Genomic DNA, 15060 nt, shown 5'->3' on the forward strand with positions numbered 1-15060 from the left:
ACATGTACACCAATTAGCCTTTGGTCTTGACTATTATACTAAACATTAAAGCAATAATCTAATGTAAACTTTTTGCTCCAAATATCCTCAATTAGCCAAAACATGTTTGCTTTTTTTTTCTATGAGGCTAATGTAGCTAACAACTCATGGAATCTTTTCTACACCACTTAGCCTTTGGCCGTGTCCATTAAATCAATAATCTTATGAAAAAGTTAAAAAAGTTGATGGATCTTTAGTTTTCCACTGGAACTACGATGCTAATGTAGCTAACAAGTAGTGGAAACTTATGTACACCAATTAGCATATTGCTAACTAAATCTGCCTTTCCAGTGGAGATTTTTCATAGATCCTGTCTGGAATGTTTCCTGTGAAGGATTTCTTCTCTGGGAACATCAGCACTCGCCGTTTGAGCAGGACTGGCACACAGCTGGCGTAGACTGAGACCAGGCAGTATTGATCGTTATTGGGATCAATACCATCTCAGTACCCTTCTCTGAGAGCCTCGTGGATGTAGTCTTTGGGCACTTCTACAACACTAACCGAGCTCAGGGAGGACAGAGTTAGCCGTGTTGAACTGGGGCACTGCAGTGTGTGAAGTGCTCATCTTAACCATTTGCATAACTATTACTGGTGTTTGTTAAACGGGCCACTGATGGGTCTTTTTAGTCGGTTCCAGCGGATCAGATATAGCCTTCAGCAGGTCTTTCAGTACCCGTTTGAGTCTGTGCTCCAAACCCACTCACCACATTACTCATCCCTCACTGCTCTCTCTCCCTCAGGGCTTTCCCCTCCAGGCTGAATATCAGAGTATGATCAACGTCTCCTCTGCTGGACCGGGTCTGTCCCCCTCCATGGACTATCGCTCCTGCAGGACCGGGCCTGGACAGGGGGGACTGGACTGGACCCCGGATTACTGCGGTAACGGGTAAGACTTTACAGCAGCCTCTATTCACTTATACTACACTTACAGAGTTACTCACTCGCTGGCCACTTTATTAGAAACACTTACTAATCTTGTACATACACACACTGGCCACTTTATTAGAAACACTTACTAATCTTGTGCTTCTTCACTGGCCACTTTATTAGAAACACCTACTAATCTTGTGCTTCTTCACTGGCCACTTTATTAGAAACACCTACTAATCTTGTGCTTCTTCACTGGCCACTTTATTAGAAACACCTACTAATCTTGTGCTTCTTCACTGGCACTTTATTAGAAACACTTACTTTTTAAGAAACAGCTGCCAATCTTATGCTTCTTTACTGGCCACTTTATTGGAAACATCTACTAATCGTGTGCTCACACTCACTGGCCACTTCATGAGAAACACCTACCTTGTGCTACCACTCACTGGCCACTTTATTAGAAACCCCTACCTTGTGCTTCCACTCACTGGCCACTTTATTAGAAACCCCTACCCTGTGCTTCCACTCACTGGCCACTTTATTAGAAACCCCTACCTTGTGCTTCCACTCACTGGCCACTTTATTAGAAACACCTACCTTGTGCTTCCACTCACTGGCCACTTTATTAGAAACACCTACCTTGTGCTTCCACTCACTGGCCACTTTATTAGAAGATAAGATAGTCCTTTATTAGTCCCGCAGTGGGGAAATTCACAAACCAGAAACACAAATTCAGAAACACAAATTCAGAAACCTCTACAAATCGTGTACTCACACTCATTGGCCATTTTATTAGAAACACCTGCTAATCTTGTTGTTTACCACTGCCCACTTTATTAGAAACACCTACCTTGTGCTTCTTCACTGGCCACTTTATTAGAAACACCTACTAATCTTGTGCTTCTTTACTGGCCACTTTATTGGAAATATTTACTAATTGTGTTTCCACTCACTGGCCACTTTATTAGAAACACCTACTAATCTTGTGCTTCTTTACTGGCCACTTTATTGGAAATATCTACTAATTGTGTTTCCACTCACTGGCCACTTTATTAGAAACACCTACCTTGTGTTTCCACTCACTGGCCACTTTATTAGAACCCCCTAGCCTATCACCTTGTTCACTTGTTTCCAATAAAGTGGCCTGTAAGTATCATGTAAATGTTGACTATTTTGACCTGTGTGTGTGTGTGTGTGTGTGTGTGTTCCACAGTGCCCTGCAGAGGGATAAAGCCCTGTATCTGACCTGATTAAGACCATCTTCACTACCTGCAGCTTCACAGGACCAAGGCAGTTCCTCTGTCACTCCGACTGTCCACCTCCTGCCTACCCATTCAGGCAACACACACACATACACGAAACACACACCTCAGAACCGCCTCACACACACTGTGTGTGTGTTTGTGTGTGAGAGTTTTCTCATCGCTCGCTCTTCAGCCAGACCCTTTCACACTCCGGAGTCCGAAATCACGTCAGATTTTCGGACGTTTGGGAGTTTTAAGCATGAAAATGATAAAAGTTGTCGAATTAAATCAAATTAAAAATACGCTTTAAAAACAATCATGACGATTTAATTACCCCCACCCCCTCCCGGCTATCCCCACCCCCTCCCCTCTTGTAGTGGTGGTCCCAATTATACAACCAGACACATTCGAGCATCTCCTGAAGTGTGTGTGAGACGAGTGAGACGAAGCGGCGCCGGTTTAACCGTCTGTGAGCACTTACCGTCAACTAACGAGAACCAAAACTGCTGAAGTTAATCAATCTGAAAACTATGTCAGTATAGAGACTGTGTGGACGACTCCTGTGTGTCTCCCCACCCACACTCTCTCTATCTCTATCTCTCTCGCTCATTCTCTCTCTCCTCCTCTCTCTCCTTCCTCTTACTGCATCTCTCTCTCTCTCTCTCTCTCTCTCTGTAATGCTCTTTGCTAGTGAACTGCCTTAGAAACTGAACTGTTGTAAGTATAAAGGTGATCGCTCAGAGGCGCCGCCATGAACCACATTAGTGGCTTTCGAGCCCCGAGATTCGAGCTGTAAATAGAATCTGTGTGATTATTATTTACTCCTAGAGTATAAAACCGGATTTTGCTTGTGTTTTTACTTTTATTTTATTTCCAACGTAATTCCAAATTGGACCGTTCCAGTTCACTTTTAGAGACAAAACTAATGAAATAAACGTTAAAAAAGGAACTAACAGATTTTCTTGGTGAAATTTTCCAGCCAGATTAGATTTGAACTGTAAAAACGGACCTTTTTCCTGATTTGAATTAAGAGAGTCGAGGCCATTAGGGAGAAAAGCCCTCGTAGCATGAAGCGAAGTTCCTAAACGAAGCCGACTGAAATAAATGAAATAATTTTGTACGACTCAGAATACTTCTTTTGTATCTCTTCTGCGATACTGATGGTCATGTCATCCAAACCGTGTGTCTGGAAGTGTCAGAAGCTTGTACGGTGTTAATTGGACGCAGTGGCAGATTGGATTTCGCTGTATAACCCCGGCATATGGCTAATCAGTTCCTGTTCCTCTACACTGTGTCTATACCAGATCTTTTTATGGTACTTGTTTGCGCCTATTTATGAGATAAAAAGTAACTGTAGGTGTTTTCAGTAATTCTGTTAGCGATTCTGGGGATCTGTTTTTTTTTTTGTTTTTTTTTGGTTTTCGTTTTATTTTTGTTTTTGTTTTTTTGTTTTTTTTGCAGAACTGATCCAGGCGATAATGTGAATAATTCTTATTTAGTTTTTATTGTGTTTGAAGAATAAAGGCAAACCTGCATTTTTTGTGCAGTAATCAGCAATCCTGTCTTCTGTCATTATTTCCACCCCAGCACTCATTTCATATTACACAACTTTGTGAACATGGAGCAGCGTGGTATTCATTTACTGACATATATAACATTGCACTTATTGTGTATACACGTTTTTATACATTGCAAAATAATTCATTATTTATTTTTTATTAATTGAGCTAATTTGAGATAATTATTGTTACCATTTGAATAAAAATGTGTAAAGAAATTCTACACAGAAAAATATACTAGGGATGCACCGATACCGATAGATTTAAAGGTATCTGCCGATACTGAGTACCGATACTGATACCAACCCAGACCTAAATACTTGATAGACGGCTAAAAATCCTGATACTCCTTCAAAAGAACAGCAGGTACTGGTTGAGTAACGGCATATTTGAAAAGTTTCAGAGCTATGAAGCAATGAAAATCACCACAATGCTGTAAGCAAGTAGGGAAGCATCTTGCTAAACTCGACTGAACAGCTTTTTATTTAGTGTTTAAAATTCACATTTCATTACAAGAACACGTCGCTATGTACAAAGATGCAAGTATGCAAATTTAAATTTATGTTAATCTATGTTAAAAAAAAAACGTACAGCATGAGTAAGCTTTATGGTATCGGTGCTCTCTATTGCCGATACTGATACAGTATCAGTATCGGTGCAACCCTAAAATATACATTGAATAAATACATATACATATTTGGATCTTTGTTTTAGGCTATTTGTCATGCTATTTTGATACAGTGTAAAAATTTACATACAAGTGCATGCATGTCCAAATGTTTGTGGACACTCCTTCTAATGAATGCATTCAGCTACTTTAAGTTGAGTTAAGGATGTGCACAGCTTGTCTACTCCATGTAGAGAAGTACTGCCAATCTGGAGCAGATCAACATCTTGACCCTATTGGCTCTATGCTGCCTAATACCAGGCGTGGGCTAGAGGGGTATAAAGCCCTCCAGCATTGAGGAGCTGTGGAGCAGTGGTGATAATGGTGGAGCTTCATCCAGTACTTTTGAATGGGATGAGTTGGGGAGTTGAGGATAATGAGGTGAGGTGGTGATCAATAATCCAACAATGCTCCTTTTTCAGAATCTAGTAGTAGTAAAAAAAACAGTGCATGAGCAGGCGTCCCAATACTTTTGTCCATATAGTGTAAGTAAAGAGGGTTTGAGGTCTTTGTTGGTGAATGGTCTGAGTGTGTTAATGGACTGTATGGTGGAGATGCAGCTGATAGAGACTGGGACCACTGCTTTCAAGGTGTGAACACACTGGAGTGTGTAACATCCCTCCTAATAAAGGGCTGTTACGCTCGGCCTGTCTCTCTCTCCCTTACTCAGAGCCTGAGGAAATAATGGATCCCTCCGAGTGCCGGGCTGATTTCCCTCACTGTCCTGCGGCTCTGTGAGAGTGGGCTAATAATTTACTCACTGGTCAGCCTGACACTGAGCGCTCCTGCATTTAGAGAGTATAAATCATAAGCCCATTATCTCCACCTCAGATTGTTTTATTGGCTGAGCGGGCGGAGCAGGCCTGGGGTCAGGCTTTATCATGGTTTTATCGTGAGAATTAAACTTTGTCACTTCCTTTTTACCTGAAAGGCCTTGTAACAGCTGAACCACAGCCAGCTCAGCTCAGATCTTGCTTTAGTGAGCCTTGGCTCTGTTACTGTGTATAGTTCTCTACGTACAGCAGAATGAATAATATTCAGACTGGATATTAATGCTATTACAGCTTCATACTGGATGGTCAGACTAGTTGGAGCTGACAGAAAGGCATCACAGAGCTCCACCAGCAGAAGAACCACGGCAGGCTCTGCTTCTTTCAGCCAAGAACAGAAAGCTGAGGCTGCAGTGGCTCACCAACTCAACACTGGAGAGACGTAGCCTGGTCTGATGAGTCTGAGTGGTGGGGTCAGAAATCGGCATGAATCCATGGACCCAACCTGCCGTCTGTGAACCGTCCAGGCTGGTGGAGGTGGTGTAAAGGTGTGGGGCAGGCTTTCGTGGCACACTCATACTGAGCAATCATCACTTTACCACCACTGTTGACTATTTGAGTATCGTTGCTGACCATAATGGTCACAGTCGCATCATCTCATGAACATGGCAATGAGTTCAGTGGTCTTTAGTGGAGGGTCCTGAAGAATCTGCAGGATCTGTGTGAGGCAATCATGTCAACATGGACCAGAATCTCAAAGGTGGGGTCGCAACTTCTTGTCATTTTGAGAGCAAAACCAGCCCTAATACAATACCTGACATATAGCTTTAAACAATACCTGTTTAAAACCTGGATATTGTAGAGTACAATGGACAAAAGTATTGGGACACCAGCTTATTCACTGTTTCTTCTGAAATCAAGGGTATTAAAAGAGCTGATCCTGCTTCTGTTGGAGTAACTGTCTCTACTGTCCAGAAAAGAAGACATTCTACTAGATTTTGGAGGAGCATTGCTGTGAGGATATGATTGCGTTCAGCAACTAGAGTGTTAGTGAGGTCAGTAGGGTTATTATCCCAAAATAACCCATCATTCCAGAGAACACAGTTCCTTTACTGCTCCACAGCTCCTCAATGCTGGGGGGCTTTATACCCCTCTACTAGCCCATGTCTGGCATTATTAGGCAGCATGGAGCCAATAGGGTCATGATGTTGATCTGCTGCAGAGAGTTCTATTCTATTGGCAGTACTTCTTCTCTACAGGGGCTAGACAAGCTGTGTGTGCATTTGCACATCTGTGTCAGCAATGGGAAGGGCTGACTGCATCAATGTGTTATAAATATATACTAAGAATACATTTAAGGGAAGTTAAACTGCTATTTTGACTCTTACAAGTTGCCTTTGTGTGTGTGTGTGTGTGTGTGTGTGTGTGTGTGTGTGTAAATGTGCTCTGCATGTTAAATGCTTGCATTTCTAATCGGTTTCTGCTCAGACTTCAAACAGCTCATTATGATGATTCTTATGTTCTGCTATGATGTCATACTGCCATCTGGTGGCCAGTGGGAGAGTTGCATCTGAAAGTAAAGCCCAAACTAGGGGATAGTTCATGTGGGAAACCATTTAGGGGGACTGAGCTGCAAGAGCAGCCTACTGACTTACCTTTCTGTCCAGACAGTGGAGCTTCTAGATAAGCTCCCCCAGTCAGAGCTGGAGTTCTACAGTGGAGGTTCTAGATAAGCTCCCCCAGTCTGAACTGGAGTTCTACAGTGGAGGTGAAGGGAAGCAGACGTCTGAAGCTCTAATAAAAGCTCCTCACAGAAAGTTCTTCACCTAATGGTGATGAAGACGCTGCCTGATGCCTGAGACACGGTTCTACCAGAGTTCTGAGAAGAGTTCGGCTCTAGAACCTGCTTTTAGAACCAGATCATTAAAATGGTGGAGGGATACATGCTGCAGGGTGTAGTGCAGCTACAGAAAGTAGTCCCTAAAGGCATTAGTGGAGATTCTCTATTCACTATTTTACCTTCATCATCATCATCATCACTCCATATAAAACTCAGAAGACTAGTGTAGCTGCACTGGTGGGTTTGGATAGGAGATAAATTATGGGCTGTATCTGTGTTGTAGTCATGGCGACCAACACCTGCTTCCATTCACCTCCACTGTGAAGAAATCAGAGTGGGTCAGTTTCTGTACAGAGAAGCACAGTTTTACACCAAACCCCCCAAAATCCCCAAGACCCCCACTCTGAATGACTGTTTACATCTTTAACACTTAAAATAAAGCTCAAACAGGAGTGTCAGCAGCTGCATTGTAACGAGCCCATAGCAGTGGTTAAGATCAGAAGGGTTCACATGTATCAGTTAGGTCTCACCCTCCTGGTGTCGGGAGCTTTGCTGGTGCTTTAAATTTATCAACAACAACATAAAATACACATAAAATATGTATATCGAACACGAAAAAGTGCTATCATGCCACCCCTAATACAGTACATGCAATGCATATGTTCTGTAAACCAGCCAATCAGAGCATTTCATTATAAAGATCAAAATAACAGGGTGGTAATTAGGCCTGTTATATAGAAAAAAACGTCTGATTAATACTCAATAAATGCATTCAGGCCATCTACAGGTTTGGATGGGTTTGGGAAAGCCTGCGGAGCTCTGGGAGTGGCGCCTCTCAGAGCTGCTTGTGTAAAATAAACATTCATGTCGCTGCTTGGTCGTATCTTTTGTTTTATCTGTTGCACAGAACAGCCTGCTCTGGTGACGCATGGGCTCTGGGCTCGGTATGTCTTCATGACCTAAAACCCTGGGGTGGATCGACCCAAACCTCCAGCTCCTCCAACCAGAGACTCGTCTGAACCCGCCGCGCCCGTCATGAAGCCTGAAGAAATGAGTTCAAATATTTGATTGGTTTGAATTGTCAGTAAATCTTACATACTCCAGAACATCCGTCACTGGCCGACAGAAATGTCCAGCTTGTGGCCATTAAGGGTGTTACGGTGTTGAGTGAGATTTTAGCAGGTGGTGAGAAACAGAACATCCCAGATGTTCATCTGTCCTACACTGACTACTGTCCTACACTCTGAATTGTTGGTGTCAACAGAGTGGTCAGACTGGTTAGAGCTGACAGAAAGGCTACAGTAGCTCAGTTGACCACTCTGTACAACTGTGGAGAGCAGACTGAACACCACCACCACCTCCAACCTTGAGGAGGATATAGAGCTCCACCAGCAGAAGAACCACGACAGGTTCCTCTTCTTTCAGCCAAGAACAGAAAGCTGAGGCTGCAGTGGTTCACCAATTCAACACTGGACAGCTGAAGACTGGAGGAGAAGCGTAGCCTGGCCTGATGAGTCTGGATTTTCTGAGGAGCACAGATGGTAGGGTCAGAACTTGGCTCCAGCAGCATGAATCCAAGGACCCAGCCTGCCTTGTGTGGATGGTGGAGGAGGTGGTGTAATGGTAAGAGCACTGGGTTACTAATCACATGCTTATGGGTAATTGGAAGTAATCAATTACAGGCTTGATTATCTTGACCAAACTAGACAACCAGTATGACCAGCAAGACCAAGCCAGTTTACCAGGATGACCAGAGTGACAACATACACTATGCTGGTCAAAAGTTGGTTACCCAGCTGGTTTACCAGTATAGGGTATGTTTACCCCTGGTTGACCAGCTCTTCAACCATCTTGACCATCAAATTTATTTTTTTTTTTTTTTTTTTTTTTTTTTACATATAATAATCAGAATCAGATGTATTGGCCAAGTATGTTCAAACACACAAGGAATTTATTCTGGCTGTTAGCGTCTCTCTAATATATAATGTAATTATAATAAATAAATGATAAATAATATGTGCAAATATTAATGGCCTTTTTTATATATTTATGGCGACAGGCCTGCTAATTAGCACCTTTTTCCAAATTTAGGCTCAAGTACATTGTCTATGGGCTGTAGGTGGATGCATGTAAAGATGTTGTGCTCACTCTGGACTCTAGGTGGATAAAGGATAAAGGTGCACGTATTCGTCACTGTACAGTGTGGACTGTACAGCGAAATGTGTCCTCCGCATTTAACCCATCTGGTAGTGAACACACACTCACACACACACATGTGTTAGGGGCAGTGAGTACACACACACACCCAGAGCGGTGGGCAGCCAACTCCAGCGCCCGGGGAGCAGAGAGGGTAAAGGGCCTTGCTCAAGGGCCCAACAGTGGCAGCTTGCCGAGCCCGGGAATCGAACCCACAACCCTGTTATCGATATCCCGGCGCTCTAACCGCTGAGCCACCACATGCAGCAGCATGTTTTCGGGAGAGCCCAGCATTGAAGTGCATTCTGTCTAAAGCTGCAATTAAAGTTTGTGGCTGCTTAAATTAATTATCTCAAGGTAATAATCTCAACATAATCTCAGTCATCTCAGTGTGATTGAGTAATTATTTCAACATCTGCTTCTCAGGATGATAGAGTGCATAACCAATCAGGTGTGAGTTTAGCAGGCCCCTCCTTCTTTCAACAACAGAACCCTGGGTCTTCTCTATCAATGTCTGGTCTTCACCACAGGTTTATATGGAGGTGTGGCCGGATACAAACAAAGGAGACCCTCAGAAAAGAGGTATTGTAGCTTTCCAGGCTGGAAAAGGTCACAAATGTCCAGCAGGTGATATTCAGCAGTGCTCATCCAACAAACATCAGTCCGATGGCAGAACAGCAAGGAAAAAGCCACTACTCTCCCCAGTGAACCTGACAGCCTGTCTGACGTTCTCAGGAGACCACGTGGAAAAGCTATTGGAAGATCGTTCTGTGGACTGAATCTGGACAGAATCCCAAACAGAACTTTCTGGTAACGCTTGGCGAAAGCCAATCACTGCATTCCGACATAGCCAACATAACCTCTCCAGCTGTTAAGCATGGTGGTGGCAGGATCGTGGTTCAGGACAGCCTGCCATTATTCTGCGGGAGACTTCCTGAAGTGTTACTGTAGTTTTTGCTTTGGTGAAACTGATTGGTAGCAAATGGAACTACTATTGACACTGAACTGCTGAAGCCTGTTTACTGTGTAAAGCCAAACACTGTCCAGCACTGCCTGTACAGACTGACCACATGCAGTGTTCTAGAGGCTGCTGCTGTTTTTAGCTTTACTTTAGTCCATGTTTCTAGAGAACAGTGATGTCCTACAGAGTCAGAAACCGCGGAATCCGGTCAGTTAGAGAACACCGAACACCTCCACAAGCTTAGATGAAGGCCTGCAGTTAGCATCATGCAAACCCAGGGCCTATTAGTTTCAATTACTCGTTAGCTACATTAGCTAGCAGTCATTCTGCGAAATGGACGTCATTTGCTTTTGCAACCTTGACGAGATGCATTCAGCAAAGTGTTTCCCAACCTCAAAGTTATTACGTTAACACTGTTAGCGTGATATATGAGAAGAATTTTTGATAATTGTAATAATTTAATAATTCAAAGTAAAAACCTTTTTGTAAACTTTTTGTGTGCGTAGAGTAGAGTCAGCCTAGTCCTACCACCCCGTCACACTAACCTGTTTTGCCTGCAAAACAGAGTAATGTTGCTTTAAATTAGATCACAAAGAGGAAGTGACATCATTTGAATCTTTGGAGCAGTTCTGACTGTTTTACGTTGTTTATTTGCTGCGTTTTCGTGTTAGACAGACTCCATCAAGCTCGACCTACAACCCCGTCACAAGAAATGTGTGATTTTTTTTAATTCAATATTTTACACTATTAATGCAAAGAAAATCATATTTCTAAAAGATTGGCATAGTGTACTAGGTCAGTAACCTGACCACTTGATGAACAGTGGTCATTTTAGAATAACAGTTACCACCCTGTCACGCTGTACTGTAAATATGGCCATTGTAAATATGGCCATTTTCCCATATCTGAATACAAATGATAATATTAGTAGGGGTTTTATGTCTGAGATGGGAAAATATGTTTTTTGGAGGATTTTCCGGAGGTTGTGGGATTTTGGAAAGTGTTTGCCCTTGAAATTTACCCAGAAAACTGAGTAAATAAGAGATTTTGCTAAAATCCTGCTGTAAATTCTTTAAATTAATTAATTTAATTATTTTTTATTCTTTTATTAAACCCAGTATTAGCAAACCCACAGCGAAGGGTCACTGTGGTCCATACCACAGCACTGTGTGTGTGTGTGTTAAAGGGTGAGTTTCATCATTGATTTGGGTCATTTTAGGTCAGGCTTTGCTTTCGTCTCTTCACCGGGTGACCAGGAATAACCCCCTCTGAGCCGTGACCTCTAGTAACCCTCCCAGCTCTGAGTGTGTCTGAGCCTCACAGTCAATAATGAAAACAGCCTCCATCATAATAACACCTCCACACAGATCCAGCCCAGCGTCATCACCAGTAAAACAAGCTCTCATCAGTCCTTTCTGAGAAACGGCTCCGGTCCGCTGGGTTTTCCTTCTTATTATAGAAAACCATTGCTGTATTTATGTCATCATTATAAACATAATTGAATAATTATTGTTAATTTAGTGTAATAATCATCAAAATAATCTGCCATTATTTTAGTAATATAATCATTATATATACAGTATCTACATAATTTAACGTTTTGTTAAATTATATGTGTTTTATAGTTTCAAAAGTTGTTTGTTTTGTAATATTTTATAATAATACTTGTCATTAATTATTAAAAGAATTGCTAAACTATGTTTATCTGGTCATAGTTAAATAATTAGAGTGACGAACTTTAAACCTTAGCCCTTTTTTGCTCCGCCTTCATTACATTTACACCCCCAAGATTTACCTAAGCCACGCCCACTAGAGAAATCTAGCTAACCACTTTCAGCTACTTTAAGCTGCACCAACTGCTGACACAGATGTGCAAATGCACACACACAGCTTGTCTAGCCCCTGTAGAGAAGAAGTACTGCCAATAGAATAGGACTCTCTGGAGCAGATCAACATCATGACCCTATTGGCTCCATGCTGCCTAATGCCAGGCGTGGGCTAGAGGGGTATAAAGCCCCCCAGCATTGAGGAGCTGTGGAGCAATGCAATGATGGTGGTGGAGGAGCACCATCCAGTAGTTTTGAATGGGATGAGTTGGGGATGATGAGGCAGGGTGGTGACCAATCATCCAGCATCCTGACCTTACTAACACATGATGAATGAAACAATCAAATCCTCACAGCAATGCTCCTTCTCCAAAATCAAGTAGAAAGTCTTCTTCGCTGGACCGTAGAGACAGTTACTCCAACAAAAGCAGGATCAGCTCTTTTAATCCCCTTGATTTCAGAAGAAACAGTGAAAGAGCAGGTGTCCCAATACTTTTGTCCATTCAGTAAAATAGAATAAAGAGTAATATAGTGATTTTAGTAGATGTACTGTATTCATGTATGCACTTTGTTCTACTAATCTAGATGTAGTTCATCAGTCGAGACATGTTTGGTGTTCAGCGTCGGACACTGTCGGACACTGTCGGACACTAGACCTTGACCCAGACCGTTTCTGTAAGCTCCTGCGTCTCTCCAGGTGGTGCAGACTTGTGGACTCACTCTGAGCCTAAATGGTGTCTAAATCGGTTCTTGGTTTAGTTTGTGTTTATGTGGTTTATGGTATCTTTGAAGATGAATAAATAATAAGCCTTTAGTTCATGAGTTTACTGGAGAGAAGAGAATTTGGCTTCAGGTAAACTCGGATGAGAGCAGACAGCCTGATCATAAACAGTAATGTGAAAAGCAGTTGGCTGACCTGTAGTGGACGGTTCTCCTTGAACTCCAGTGACTCGCCCTGTTTGATGAGTCAAAAAACAACCCGGCATAAAGATAAGCATGTGTCAGCCCGCATGTGTCAACAGCAAACCCTCAATTCAGCTGCAGCAGACAAACACGAGTCTCTGCAGTCACCAAGTTCAGCAGGGCAAGCACTGGACCAAGGGCCGACTGAAAACCACTGCACTGGGCTGACTGGGTTTAACCCACTGTGAAAGTTAACAGAAAAGTGATCCAAGGTGACCATCCAGCCCTATCTACAACCCAAAAAAACAGTGGCAGGCTGCGTGGAGGAGGTTCGAGGCCTGAGATTCAGGTCACTGGTTAACTCTGTAAGCCTCGAACCACCTCCACGCAGCCTGGGTTCAAAGGGAAGATCCAATCACTGTTGTGATATATGATGGCAGATGACCAGTAAGCCAATGCATTACCAGATGGGCCTACTGGGTACGTTAACCAGTAGATCCCCACATTTACATTTGAAGGCATCTAGCAGACGTTCTTCTCCAGAGCGACTTCCAGATTTTATACAGACTAGACTCCAGAAGATTCTCTAATCTTAGACTCTACTAAACACAGAAGTCAGTCTGGAGACCCTAATACTCCACACACTCTACACTCTGCACACTGAGTCCTCTCAGAAGAGGAGGGTCTTCAGTCTGGGTTTGAGGACAGCGAGCGTTGGACCACCACTTCAGTGCAGGACAGTAAAAAGTCTGGACGCTCGTCTTCCGTGGATCTTAAAGGATGGCGGGTCGAGCCGAGCCGTACTTGAAGCTGGGCGCTTAACCTGCATTACATTAGAACGGTACCTCCTTCCATGTGAGACTGATTCATTTCTGGCCTTTAATCTTCTTAATTATTGGTTAAATGAAACAACAACCTCTTACTAATCCAAACTGTGCTCTAAATGAGCTCACAGTCGCAAAAAACACCAACAAGAAGAACAGAAGGTGTTAATGTTTTGGCTGATTGGTGCATCTGAAAGCATCTGAGGTCACACAGGACCAATATCAGCATTTTCATTCAAAGAAAAATAGAGCACATTTCATAACTAAAAAATCTGGGATTTCTTAATGCTAGTGTATATGCGGATATTGCAGGGTACATTATCTGGACAAAAGTATTGGGACACCTGCTCATTGCAGCGACAAGAGCGTTAGTGAGGTCAGGATGTTGGATGATGATCACCACCACACCTCATCATCCCCAACTTCACCAACTCATCCCAAAAAGTACTGGATGGAGCTCCTCCACCATCATTCCAGAGAGCACAGCTCTTCCACTGCTCCACAGCTCCTCAATGCTGGGGGGCTTTATACCCCTCTAGTCCACGCCTGGCATTAGGCAGCATGGAGCCAATAGGGTCATGATGTTGATCTGCTCCAGAGAGTCCTATTCTATTGGCAGTACTTCTCTACAGGGGCTAGACAAGCTGTGTGTCAGCCTAAAGTTAAAGTACTTAAAGTAGCTCAATTAAAGCATTCATTAAAAGGGGTGTCCACAAATATTTGGACATACAGTGTATACTCTGCCATTGACCCAAACCCTGTTCTCTGCAGTAAACTTGAGCAGATCTGATTACTGGAACTGGAGCTGGTCTTGTGCCAGTTACTCTTCCGCAGTGTGTGTGTGTGTGTGTGTGTGTGTGTGTGTGTGTGTGTTGGCAGATTTATTGTCTAATGGGGAAAGGTCAGAGCGGGCAGAGTAACACTCGGGTGCACTCTTACACGTTGCAGTGTACGGCCGTCTGATGTCAGCGCGGGGTTAAAAAGGGACAATGCGTTTGGAAACAGTTGGAAAGTTTCCAACCCACCACAGCACTGAGAGTGCCCTCATACCAGTGCTGAACTACACCCGTCTGAACACCCGTCTGAACACCCGTCTGAACAGATACTGCTAAATCATGTGGAAACACATGGTAGGCGTTTCTAATAAAGTGGCCAGTGAGTGGAAACACAAGGTAGGCGTTTCTAATAAAGTGGCCAGTGAGTGAAAGCAGAAGGTAGGCGTTTCTAATAAAGTGGTCAGTGAGTAAAATCACAAGATAGGTGTTTCTAATAAAGTGGCCAGTGAGTGGAAGTGCAGGGTAGGGGTTTCTAATAAAGTGGCCAGTGAGTGGAAACACAAGTCAGGGGTTTCTAATAAAATG

At 43.1% G+C, this 15060-nt stretch overlaps 2 protein-coding genes across 2 annotated transcripts in view; one reads left to right on the forward strand and one right to left on the reverse strand.

Moving 5' to 3' along the window:
- tox (thymocyte selection-associated high mobility group box) overlaps window positions 1-3710 on the forward strand; it is an 85929-nt gene extending 82219 nt beyond the window's left edge. Inside the window, 2 exon segments of the mRNA XM_072690967.1 lie at window positions 780-925; window positions 2123-3710. Of these exon segments, the coding sequence (XP_072547068.1) occupies window positions 780-925; window positions 2123-2159 (183 nt within the window). The 3' untranslated portion in view covers window positions 2160-3710.
- gtf2b (general transcription factor IIB) overlaps window positions 1-15060 on the reverse strand; it is a 340326-nt gene that overhangs the window by 145165 nt on the left and 180101 nt on the right. The window lies entirely within an intron of this gene.

This window comes from Salminus brasiliensis, chromosome 11 (assembly GCF_030463535.1).
Source record: "Salminus brasiliensis chromosome 11, fSalBra1.hap2, whole genome shotgun sequence".
Taxonomy (NCBI): domain Eukaryota; kingdom Metazoa; phylum Chordata; class Actinopteri; order Characiformes; family Bryconidae; genus Salminus; species Salminus brasiliensis.